Consider the following 12,342-nt stretch of genomic DNA (forward strand, 5'->3'; position numbering starts at 1 on the left):
TGGAATTTTATAACTACACGCAGTGAGTTGGTGTGATGTGCTTATGGGTGAAATGTTTTGGATTTTGTTTATTATATTATTATTGTGTACGTAGTCTGAAGTAGAATGAATGATATGCACGGTTAAATGTAATTGTTTTGGGTCTAATTCTATGATGATGAAGTATTGATATCTTTGGTCTACTGATTTTATAGATTTGTCTTATAAAAAGCATCTCACATAGTTGAAGTCTAAATTTTCGTTATAAGCTTAAGATCTCCCTAGTACACATCTAATGTGGGATCGCGGGAGAGGGTTGAGTGGATTTTGGTTGAGATGATTTTGTTGTTAGGATGATGTATGATTATGACTCTCAACTTTAGGGGACAATGATCCAATTATGTATTTTTTGGTGCATGAAATAGGTGATGTAACCTTGCTAGTAGTTGAAATTATTAGCTTCTAAGGTCTTAAACCGTGGAGTGGACTTGAAAATAGCATTAGCATGATAGTAAAATTAGCAATGCATTCATGTGTGAAAGGATTGTATGTGTCTACCCTTCTTTGGATATAGAAGATTAAAGAAGTGCATATTTTTGGTATGGTGTGGTGTGGGAACCTTGACTAGGGGTGGCAAAATGGGTTAATGGATCAGATTTAGGCGTGTTATAAATGGGTTGGGATTAAACATGTTCGGATTTAGGTTGATTCGTTTATTAATGGGTGATTATTATGTAAATTCAGACCCGTTCGTTTAATAAATAGGTCACTTGTGGGTCACCCGTTTTAAAAATATAATATATTAATTTTTTTTAAAAATAAATATTTTATATAAAATGACATTTTAAAAAAAAAAAAAACTCCATTTTATTTATTTATATCTAAAAAAAATAAAATTTCTCACTTGCACTAATAATCACTTTCATGACTCAACAGATTGTTTAGACCCAGAGGGCTCTTTCCCTTCTCCGCTCTCCCCCAATCGAAATCTCTCTTCCCCTTTGCTCTCAGCCCCACCTCCTGAAACCTCCTCCCTCGTCTGCTCCCTCCCTACCTTTTGAAAGCCTCTATCGGCTCCTCCGTCGCTCCCCCATCAATCGGCTCCTCCGTTGCTCCCCCCCTCAATTGGTTGCTTTGCTGTGGTCGCCGTTGCGGCCTCACTTTTGCTCACTCTTAGCACTATTTAGGGGTAGATGGATACAAACGAAGATGATGAGGAGGTGATTGACACGGATGGTTCTCTTGGCTGCCGACATAACGAGAATCTGTTGTCAGATCTTCGATAGTGGTGATTGACATAGACGACGACGATGAGGAGGAAGGGGTTGAGATGGAAGGTTGCATGCCCATATGGAACTTGGAAGATGGCATGTTGCATCGGTTAGGAATATAGGGTTTTACGTTTCATTGTGTGTGTGTGTATATAGGAAGATAAACGGGTGACCCGACCTGAACCCTTCTAATCCATTCAATAAATAGGTCGGGTTTGGATTGATTCATTTATAAGCGGATTAGTTTGTATTAAACCTTAATTTGCTTTTGAATGAGCGGGTCATGGGTCACGCATCACCTTAATCCGGACGGATGCCATTTTATATATGTATTAGTGATATTTATTGATGAGAGTAGTTGACTTTAACCTTTCCGCCCAAATTGACATTTACCACGTGTTCCTCTCCTCCCGAGTCATGACTTGTGCACCCATATGTAGTGTGCTCAAATAATTTGAACTTGGAGTTGGAAGTTTTGAGAGGAAAATAGTTTGTTTGTGAGTTAATATTTTTGGTTGAAAGACATTTTATCTTTTCTAATACTCAATAAAAAGATAGGGGACTCTGATGAGATTTTAAAAATGTTTTAAAATTTAAAAATTATTATAGATTTCTTCTAAAGTTTATTGAGAAGATTTTATTTTTGAAAATAGAAAGAAAAATTTGTAATTTTTTTAATAGAATTTTTAAAAGTTGAAGTCTCAATAAAATCATTTTTTTTTTGGGGTCCTTATACATGTGATTTTATGATTGATGTGATTCATGATTGATGAGAGCTTTGAACACCCACACACCAGGACACTTATCCTGCCCTAAGGAATAAACGCAAAAGTTTTTATAGATCTTTTTATTTTTTTTTTCATTTTCAACATATTCAAATTTCAATTAAAGCTAGCAGAATTATTGAAAAAAAATGATGAAGGCTAATTCTAATAATGATGATGATGGTGATGAGGAGCGCGAGGGATGGGAGCGGGGTCTCTGTTAGATTCAAAGGAAACCTCTTCATGTAATATCACAAAATATTATTAAAAAAAGGGAGAGATGATTCTCGCTTTCATTTTTTTAGATGATTATCGCTTAATGATGAAGCAACAGAAGTTAGTGTTTTGGTATTATAATTTTAATATATGGGTTGATGATTCCTACCCGGGCCGCCTCGCCTCCCTTGTTTTGCTTTCCTGGCTGCTGTCTGGTGACTGGTCTCACATCATTCTTTCCAACGCTAGCTAATGACTGAATGAATGTGTCGCTTCTCTTCTCCTCTCTCCCTTTTATTTATTTATTTTATTTCTTCCTGCTCTTTGCTTCTTCACCAAGCCAAAAGCCCACACTTCCCCCAAATACTTTTCAAACGCTTGATGGCTTTTTATTTTAATGGCTAATGGAATTGCACGAGCATACTCTTGTTTTGGTTTGTGCATAGTGCTTGTTTTGATTTTATAAAAATATAAAGCATGGGATCCATAAATAGTAGATAAGATTTTATTTTAGTTTAATTCTAATTTTTAGTATCTTTGTCGAATTTAAACTACTATTTATGAATGATAATAATTATAATAATATATAGTATATAATATTTCGGCAGGTGTCAAATTAAAGAAGAAAATTATTTGTGGGTATTGTACGTTAAGAGGCACAGAGGGACACGTGGAGAGGCGATCCCTTCCCTGTGCCTCTCTTATTGTAATTGGCAGTCACCACCTAATTAATGAAATTAATACAATAATACTTTATATATCTGTCCTGGGAGGATATAACTAGTGGACTAATAGTAGCAGTTGCAGTGTTCCCGAAGGCAGCCATCGAATATTGTGCCCCTCCCCATCCCGCCATGTTCACCTTCTCCCCGCCATGTTCACCTACAACCCCCTTTACTACTAGTTCTTCTCCTACTGCTCACCCCCACCACGATCACTACTCCTCCTCTCCGCCCTCACTACCGCTACTGGCAGTAGCTGGCTGTACCAGTACCACTACTACTGCTACAACAGTACCCCCCGCCCACAAAGTCCTCAGGATCATACTCACCGACTTCGACGCCACCGATTCCTCCAGCGACGACGACGAACAACCACCATCGCCGCCGCCACCAGATCGCCAATTATATCCTGGTTCAATAAGAAAAGTGAAGAAACACGTAACCCAGATCTACTTCCCCGCGCCACCAAACTTGCAACGGGGTCACCCCCGGAATCCAATCCGGTCGAGGTCACTACTACCACTGCCATCTCCTGATCATATTCACGGTACTGATGATGATGATGAATTCCTCGATCGCAGCATTAGTCGCCGCCGCAGGGATGATCAAGAGTCGATCAGGTTCAGGGGGGTGCGTCGGAGGCCGTGGAGGCGTTGTGCTGCTGAGATCCGGGACCCCGTCCGCAGGAAGCGGGTATGGCTGGGCACTTACGACACCACCGATGAAGCCGCGAACGTCTACGACGGAGCGGCCTTCCAGTTAAAGGGACCTAACGCCGTTACCAACTTCCCTCATTATTATTATTGTTGTTATGAACCACATGTCGTCGTAGAAACGGCTGTTGAGGGTGATGACGCGCACAAGTCCATGCAGCTGGAGGAGGAAGAGGCGGCGGCGGCGAGCTGCTCTCCAACGTCGGTGCTCCCTAACGAGGAGGAAGTAGTGGTGGGAACGTCGTTTGATTTTGATGATGAGGAGGAGGACGAGTATTTGAGTAGTAGTAGTAATTATTGGATGAGGGCCATGGGGGTGGACGCATTTGGGTTTGAGATTGTTCACGAGGATGATCATGTGCAGGTAAGCGCTGCGCCGGATCATCATCGAGATTGGGTGTCGTCGGAGAAGTACTTGAGGGAGGAAGACCTGCTGCTCGGAGACTTTGACCTCGATCAATTCTCATCGGTACTGGTATCTACCGGATCATGATCCCATCCATCCATATATATCATACGGCTCTTTGATTTCTCTACTGGTATTCGTAGGATACCTGGGAGCGGGCTACTTGGGTTCATGGCTGAAGAAGCTAGCCAGCTGGCTTAATTATTAATTAATTAATTAGTGAAATTGGGATATTGGGTATGAGTTACGCTGTTTGTCAAAAAAATAAAAAAAATAAAAAAAAATAACTACGAGTTACATGACATGCTATGTTCGTTTCACATTCAATTAATTTTAACATATCATGTATGCATTATATTGCAAGTTATAACAAATTAAGTTCCATAAGATTAATATAATTTTGGCTCTCTATGCAGTAATTACTTGTAGAAATGCTTTTAAGAATTTGAATTTATAATTATTTTTTCAATTTTGAGATGAAAAATGATAGAAATATGTTTTAGAAATTGCTCTACCTTTAAAAAAAAAAAATTAAAGAGGATTTATTTGACAGAAAATGCAATTGTGTAAACTATAATTTAATAATTTTATGTATTTACTCTTAATTATATTGGTATATTGATTTTTATATACTTGAATAAGTTCAATTGCTAATTAACTACTCTTAATTATATTGGTATATTGATTTTTATATACTTGAATAAGTTCAACTGCTAATTAACTAGAAAGTCGATACATATAGGTATAGATCAAAGATAGCATAGTAAGTAGATAGTAGCAAGGAGATTCAAATAATTAATGTGGATGATATATTAATAACAAAATCCACAAGCATATGTGGCCTACTTGTCCCTCCCATATGGCCCATGTACAAAATGTGCCTGCAACTTGCAAGGCTACCCAATACCGGCGGCTCCCTCTCCTCAGAACCACCACCACAAAAACCAATATCCACCCCACCACTAATAATAATGATGGTGATGATGATTTTAACCCTATTTTTGTCTGTGCTATATATTTTATATCGATAATAAATTGAATAATGCTAATGGAAGTTCATTTCTTATAGGATATATGTAGATTCATGTATTAATTTTTTTTAGAAGAAAAACTTGCACCACTATAATTTTTTTGTTTCCATTTTTATTTTTTTAATATTCTTTTAATGGAAAGGGAGTGTCTGAGTGAGTCATGTTGGGGATGTGGCTTACATTTTGAGTGAAACGCATGTACCGGGAGAAAGTTTCGTGAAGTAAGGAACAAAGAGAAAAGGATGGCAGGTTTGAGGGCAAATCGTCAACGATTTGGGTGTAACCGTCAACGGTTTCAGGCAATGATGTAGGGTGTTCTTCTCGACTTCAAACCATCGACAGTTTGGCCCAAACCATCGATGATTTCGCTTGTGGACATCATCGATTTTCGAATCAGAGATCAATAGATTGGGAGTTTTTAGAGGAATTTCCTCGGGGAGATCGCGACAGAAGTGTTTTAAATTAAGTAGAAGTCTTCTGTACGCATTATATTAGTATTTAATCATTATTATGTAACCCTAGTTTGAAAAGCTTGGGGTAAGCTTCATTGTGATAGTGAAAAACAACCGCTACTCCGGTGGAGGTAGGCAAATTACCGAACTATATAAATTCTTGTGTCTTTGATTGGATCTTTTGTTTATTCTCATTGTTGAGTGATTGCTTGTTTAGTATAGTTCATCATCGAGTGTTTTCCTTGCTTGTTCCATTGATTGTTAAGTGAGTGTGTGTGAGGTCTTTTGCTGCGCACACTTGGCATCAACAATTGGTATTAGAGCGCCGATTGTTGCACAACAATTGGTATTAGAGCCTTTGGTTCACAATGGCTGGGATTTCTTCTATTAGGTTCAATGTTAATGTTAGCCCTACTGGCTAAGAGTTCTCTTTTCGATTTGTTTTGATGACAACAACCCATTAGTGACTCTTAAGTATGCTAACATTTTTCCTCAAGTTCAGTTTAGATATACATGACACTTCCAAGGCAAGCATAAGGGCCGGACATATATCGAACAAGAAAAGAGCAAATGACCATCAACAAAGTTCCACATATGGCAAACCTGGAGCTCAATATATATATAACTCTACATTAATTGTATCTTTGTTGGGTTGTGTGTGTGTGAGAGGTAGGATCTATGTTACAACTGTAGTAACCGAGAAAAATAAAATTAAAATAAATTAATTAAATTAACAAGTAAAATGAATAGTATGATAAGGAAAATATATATATATATATAAATTAGTTATTAGGATATATATGTAATACATATAAGTTAAAAGTAATAATGATATATATATATATATATATATATATATATAATTGTATTAGGAAGCTTGCTTTAATTAATAGTTAGTATGATATTAATATATATATATACACACATAATAGTGCAAGCTTCTCCAAGAAGCTTGCTTTAAGTTTGGAAGTACTCTCTCTCTCTCTCTCTCTCTCTCTCTCTCTTCGATTTCGGACCAATTTTATGTCGGATCGACAAACCGAAGCTACCACGACGCTCCTGACGAAGTTCTCTATAAATTTGCCGGAGCGGATCGTCAGGGAAACGAAGTTGGATTTCATCCCAAATTCAGGGTAAGACTTTATACTCAATATTTGGATTTTTGACAGTTAAAGAAAGTGATATACCCGTTGAAATATTAAAATTTAATACTGAGAGTTTTCATTTCCAGGGATGTTGATTGGGAACGTTGGAAATCATTCCTAAGTTGAGGTAAGACTTTTTAAATCGAATTTGACTTAATGGTAGTTGTAGAAAATGTTGTGCGTACGAAAATACTGAACTTTAATTCTGCGAGTTTTCGTTTCCAGGGTTGTTGAGTTGGGAACCCTGCAGGTGTAGGGAATATTTTCTTAGGGGCTTTGCATGAGTCAGGTAAGGGGATAAACTAAATTAGTTTTGTTTTGAGAAAATGCAGTTATATATATGTAGCATATGGTTTCAGGAAAAATAAATATATTTATATATATGATTTATATTTGAAAAATACTGTTTAAATGATGATATGTTGAATATGTGGAAAATTTGTTTAGTGTGGCATGAGTATAAAAATGTTGTGAAATACTGTTTTCTGGGAATAGGGATGATATGGATTTTTATGATGGAAAACCGGCGTACGGGCTGAGATGTTTATATATATATATATATATATGATTTGCAGGCGTACGGGCCGTGCTATGTGGATATGTCTACCGGCGTACGGGCCGTGCTATGTGGATATGTTTTCCGGCGTACGGGCCGTGCTATGTGGATGAGATTTGCCAGCGTACGGGCTGTGCTATGTGATTTGCCGGCGTACGGGCCGAGCTATGTGATTTGTCAGTGTACGGGCTGTGCTATGTGATTTGCCGGCGTACGAGCCGAGTTATGATAAAATTTGAAATACTGGCATACAGGCCGATGATTTTCATGATATATGTATATGTGAAAAATGGTATGAATGATTTGATAATTAATGATATGAGTTATCCATGTATCACGATTTTAGTATATGTATATGATATCAGAACCTGGTTGGCTTGGTCTAGGCTAGCACTTATACGGTACCGTTGCTATGTGTCCATGGTCTTCGTGATCATGATATTTGTGTTAACGCCACTGTACGGAGTGGTGTGAGATTGGATGGTCGATGTGGTTATTTTCAAGAAGTGTGCTGTTATCGTCCCTAGTGTACGGACCAGTCTGGGTAGACCCATCGGACCTACAAACTACTGTTTGACTTGGCAGTGGTCTGCCAATGATTGTCAGGTCCCGCCTTCGGGCCACACAACCCAGTCATGTAGGGGTAATACATGACAACAGCCAGCTAACCTACCATGATTGTTTTATGTTATTATTATGATATGAGATGAGATATGCTTATGAAATGTCGTATGTTCTGTCATGTTTTGATATACATATGTTTTCCCAGATTTGATAAACAGTACTGAATATGATATGTAAGGTATATGTAGAACACAGTATACTCATGTTGCCACACACTGGTATTAGTTTATTTCCCTTACTGAGAGGTGTCTCACCCCTAAATCTTATTAACTTTTCAGGAGTCCCGGATAGGAGAGCGGGAAAAGCCCCGCTGATATAGTAAGGTCTTTCTGCCCTTTTTGAAGGGTAAGTTTTGTAGGGAAAGTTGGATTTTGTGGAAATGTCCTTAAGTTTTATTTTTAGGATATATATATGAAAATACAATGATTGTAGTGACTCTGGTATATTGTGGTATATGGTATTGAGATGTACATGTTTGTATATTTTCTGCTGTTAGGGCTTCTACTTTATACTCTAATATATCCCTGGTGCTCACGGGCCCAGGTAGATTGTGACCTGTTGAGCTGAAATATGGGATATATGATATTGATAATATATGTAAAAAAAAAATATGTGGAAAAATGAGCAGGTCGTGACAGCTTGGTATCAGAGCCTAGGTTGCTAGGTTTTGTAGACTTTAGAGTGCAGTAGAAACAATACCAGAGTTTAGGAAATGATTTGAGGTTTTATTCTACAGTCTAGAAGTAGGACTTCCGTGGTAGTTTCTGTATTTTTCCTGGGGTGACGATTTCAGAAAAATCATAGTAAACTATTGTCGGGTTGTGTTCCTAGAATGTAGGACTGGGGACTAGGAATGAGTCAGGAATGTTGAGATAAGTGGTGAGGGTAGGTAGGTAAATTATAAGGATAAAAGTTCTAAGTTGTGTTTGTTGTTTCAGGATGGATCCAGAAGGAGGAAATAGTGCCCATGCGAGTGGCAGTGATGGTGCAGGACCATCAGGTGCAGCTGGGACTAACTTTGACGCGGTATTACGTAGCGTGGCTTAGCAAGGTATGGATGAGATCGCTAGGAGCTCGAGGGAGCAGAGTGGTCCATTTGCAGGCCATGGGTGCACCATAGAGAAGTTCACGAAGATGAATCCTTTAGCGTTCTCAGGCGGAGTTGATCCTGTAGCTGTTGAGAATTGGATGCAGGAGATTGAGAAAATCTTGATTGTACTACAGTGTACTGAGGAGCAGAGGGTCCTCTTTGCCACCTATAGATTGACAGGAGAGGCTGAGAGGTGGTCGACTGCGGTGAGACTATTGGAGCAGCAGAGGGTGACTCAGATAGCCATGACATGGGACCGATTTAAAGAGTTGTTTTTTGATAGATATTTTCCAGCTACTGTCAGGGAGGCTAAGGTAGAAGAGTTCCTAAGTCTAAAACAGGGACAGTTATCCGTCCAACAGTATGCAGCACGTTTTATCGAGTTCTCTCGATTCGCCCCATACATTATTCCTGATGAGGTGAAGAAGGCGAGGTTGTTTGAGAGAGGCTTGAGGCAGAGTATATTTAGGCAGGTGGTGGTGCTGCAGATCCAGGACTTTGCTGAGTTGGTCGATAGAGCAGCTTTGGCAGAGGTTGGTGAGCATCTTGATGCAGAGGAGTAGAGACAGAAGAAGATATCTGCATCTACCGGCTACCAGCAGGGTCATAGACCGGGTCAGTGGAGGAGAGGAAACCATGGCAGAGGACGGAGACAGGAGACAGGAAGACGCGAGGTCCAGATAGGGCAGGGTCCTCCAGCCTGTCAGACTTGTAGTAGGAGGAACTGGGGGGAGTGTCGAGCTGGTGGTATGGTGTGCTACCGCTGTGGTAGATCAGGGCACATGGTGCGAGACTGTCCTACACCATCAGATGCAGTTCTAGTGTGTTATCGCTGTGGTAAACTAGGGCATATGGTACGAGATTGCCTTACACCACCAGATGCAGTTCTAACTCCTAGGCCATATTGGGGAGGTTATCAGGCACCATGTGGGGGCCAATAGAGGAATACGGCTCTAACCAGAGTGTTCACTTTGACGCCGGGCGAGGCTGAGACGGCAGGTGATGTGGTGACAGGTATGGTGATTATGTTTTCTTTTAAAGTTATTGCGTTATTTGATTTAGGAGCTACACACTCGTTTATGTCTTCGGGGTGTGTTAAATTATGTGAGGCTGAAACACAGTCATTAGATGTTGAATTGTTGGTATATACATCGACTGGGTTGGTAGTGAGATGTAGTAGGGTGCTTCGAGGTTGTCTAGTTGATATTCAAGGAAAGATTTTGCTTGTCGATCTGATAGTGCTAGACATGCACATGTTTGATGTTATTTTTGGCATGGATTGGTTAGCAGCTAATTTTGCCAGTATAGATTGCCGAGCACGAGAGGTGATATTCGGATCTCCAGAGGAAGCAAAATTCAAGTTCGTAGGGTCGCGAGTGCAATCCCGCCTCAACTAGTTTCAGTTATTTAGGCTAGGAGATTATTGTTGAGTGGTTGTCAGGGGTTTGTGGCTGTTGTGAAAGAGATGTCAGGGAAAGAGTCAAAACTTGCTAGCACGCCGGTAGTAAGGGAGTTTACAGATGTTTTCCCTAATGAGTTACCAGGCTTGCCACCTGATCGTGAGGTAGATTTCTCTATTGATCTACCTTCCGGTATGGCGCCGATTTCTAAAGTACCTTATCGAATGGCGCTAGTAGAATTGACAGAACTGAAGAATCAATTGCAGGATCTGCTTGATAAGGGCTTCATACGGCCTAGTGTATCTCCGTGGGGGGCTTTTGTTTTATTTGTGAAAAAGAAAGACGAGACTATGAGGATGTGTATAGACTATAGAGAGATTAATAAAGTGACAATTAAGAACAAATATCCTCTACCCCGTATTGATGATTTGTTTGACCAGCTCCAGGGTACACGGGTGTATTCGAAGATTGACCTCAGATATAGATACCATCAGGTGAAGGTGAAAGCAGAAGACGTCTCGAAGACGGCATTTAGGACCAGGTACGGGCATTACGAGTTTCTTGTTATGCCGTTTGGTTTGACGAATGCTCTTGCGGTATTTATGGACTTGATGAACAAAGTCTTCCATCGATACCTAGACCAGTTTGTTGTTGTGTTTATTGATGATGTACTGGTCTATTCGAGGAGTTATGAAGAGCATGAGACGCACCTGAGGCAGGTTTTACAGACACTTTGGGAAAAGAAGTTGTATGCCAAGTTCAGTAAATGTGAATTTTGGCTGGAGAAGGTCGTGTTATTGGGGCATGTTATATTTGGAGACGGTATTTCTGTGGATCCTAGCAAGATTGAGGGAGTAGTGAATTGGGCTAGACCAAGAAATGTCCAGGAGATCAGGAGTTTCTTGGGGCTAACGGGATATTACCGTCATTTTGTTGAGGGGTTCTCAGCTTTGTCAGGACCTTTGACACGACTGACGAGGAAGAATGTCAGATTTGAGTGGGACGACAGCTGTGAGCAAAGTTTTCAGGAGCTGAAGCAGAGGTTAGTCACAGCGCTAATGTTGGTCATCCCATCTGGGGTTGAGGGGTATGTTATTTACAGTGATGCGTTCTTGAAGGGACTTGGCTGTGTATTGATGCAGCATGGTAGGGTAGTAGCGTATGCGTCCAGACAGTTGAAATAATATGAGAAGAACTACCCTACCCATGATCTTGATTGACTGCAGTAGTACACGCGTTGAAAATTTGGAGGCATTACTTGTACGATGAGCAGTGTGAGATTTTCTTTGACCACAAGAGCTTAAAGTATTTCTTCACGCAGAAGGAGCTGAATATGAGGCAGAGAAGGTGGTTGAAGTTGATTAAAGATTTTGACTGTACCATCAGCTATCACTCAGGGAAAGCAAACGTGGTAGCTGATGCATTGAGTAGGAAATCTAAGGAGTCAATGTTGGCGGCTATGGGGATCCAGCATCCGATTATGATGGATCTGGAGAGACTCGGCATAGAGTTAGTAGAGAGTGATCTCCCAGTATGTATTGCCAGCCTAGTGTACAACCTACTCTGCAGGAAAGAATTAAAGCCGCTCAAAAGGAAGATCTAGTGTTAGTGGAGGTGATAGATAGAGTGCAGAGTGGCTAGGGGGAGGATTTCAGTATAGCAGATGACGGAGCTTTGCGATTCCGTTCTAGATTATGCGTTCCTGCAGATACTGAGATCAGGAAGACCATTCTAGAGGAGACTCACAGATCTTTGTATACAGTTCATCTTGGTAGTACGAAGATGTACAGAGATCTGCGAGAGTCATACTGGAGGAGTGGCATGAAGAGAGAGATCGCCGAGTATGTAACCCAGTGTTTGACGTGCCAGCAGATAAAGGCTGAGCACCAAGGGCCGGCAGGGCAGTTACAACTGTTATTTATCCCAGAGTGGAAGTGAGATCATATATCTATGGACTTTGTGTCAGGACTACC

The 12,342-nt window shown here is 40.2% G+C and overlaps 1 protein-coding gene across 1 annotated transcript; it reads left to right on the forward strand.

Moving 5' to 3' along the window:
- Positions 1 to 2,819: 2,819 nt before the first annotated feature.
- Positions 2,820 to 4,469, forward strand: LOC131149383 (pathogenesis-related genes transcriptional activator PTI6-like). The gene has a single exon (XM_058099784.1). The coding sequence runs from the start codon at positions 3,085 to 3,087 to the stop codon at positions 4,156 to 4,158; it is 1,074 nt and encodes a 357-aa protein (XP_057955767.1). The 5' UTR covers positions 2,820 to 3,084; the 3' UTR covers positions 4,159 to 4,469.
- The last annotated feature ends 7,873 nt before the right edge of the window (positions 4,470 to 12,342 follow it).

The sequence above is a fragment of the Malania oleifera genome, chromosome 2, assembly GCF_029873635.1.
Source record: "Malania oleifera isolate guangnan ecotype guangnan chromosome 2, ASM2987363v1, whole genome shotgun sequence".
Classification (NCBI taxonomy): Eukaryota; Viridiplantae; Streptophyta; class Magnoliopsida; order Santalales; family Ximeniaceae; genus Malania; species Malania oleifera.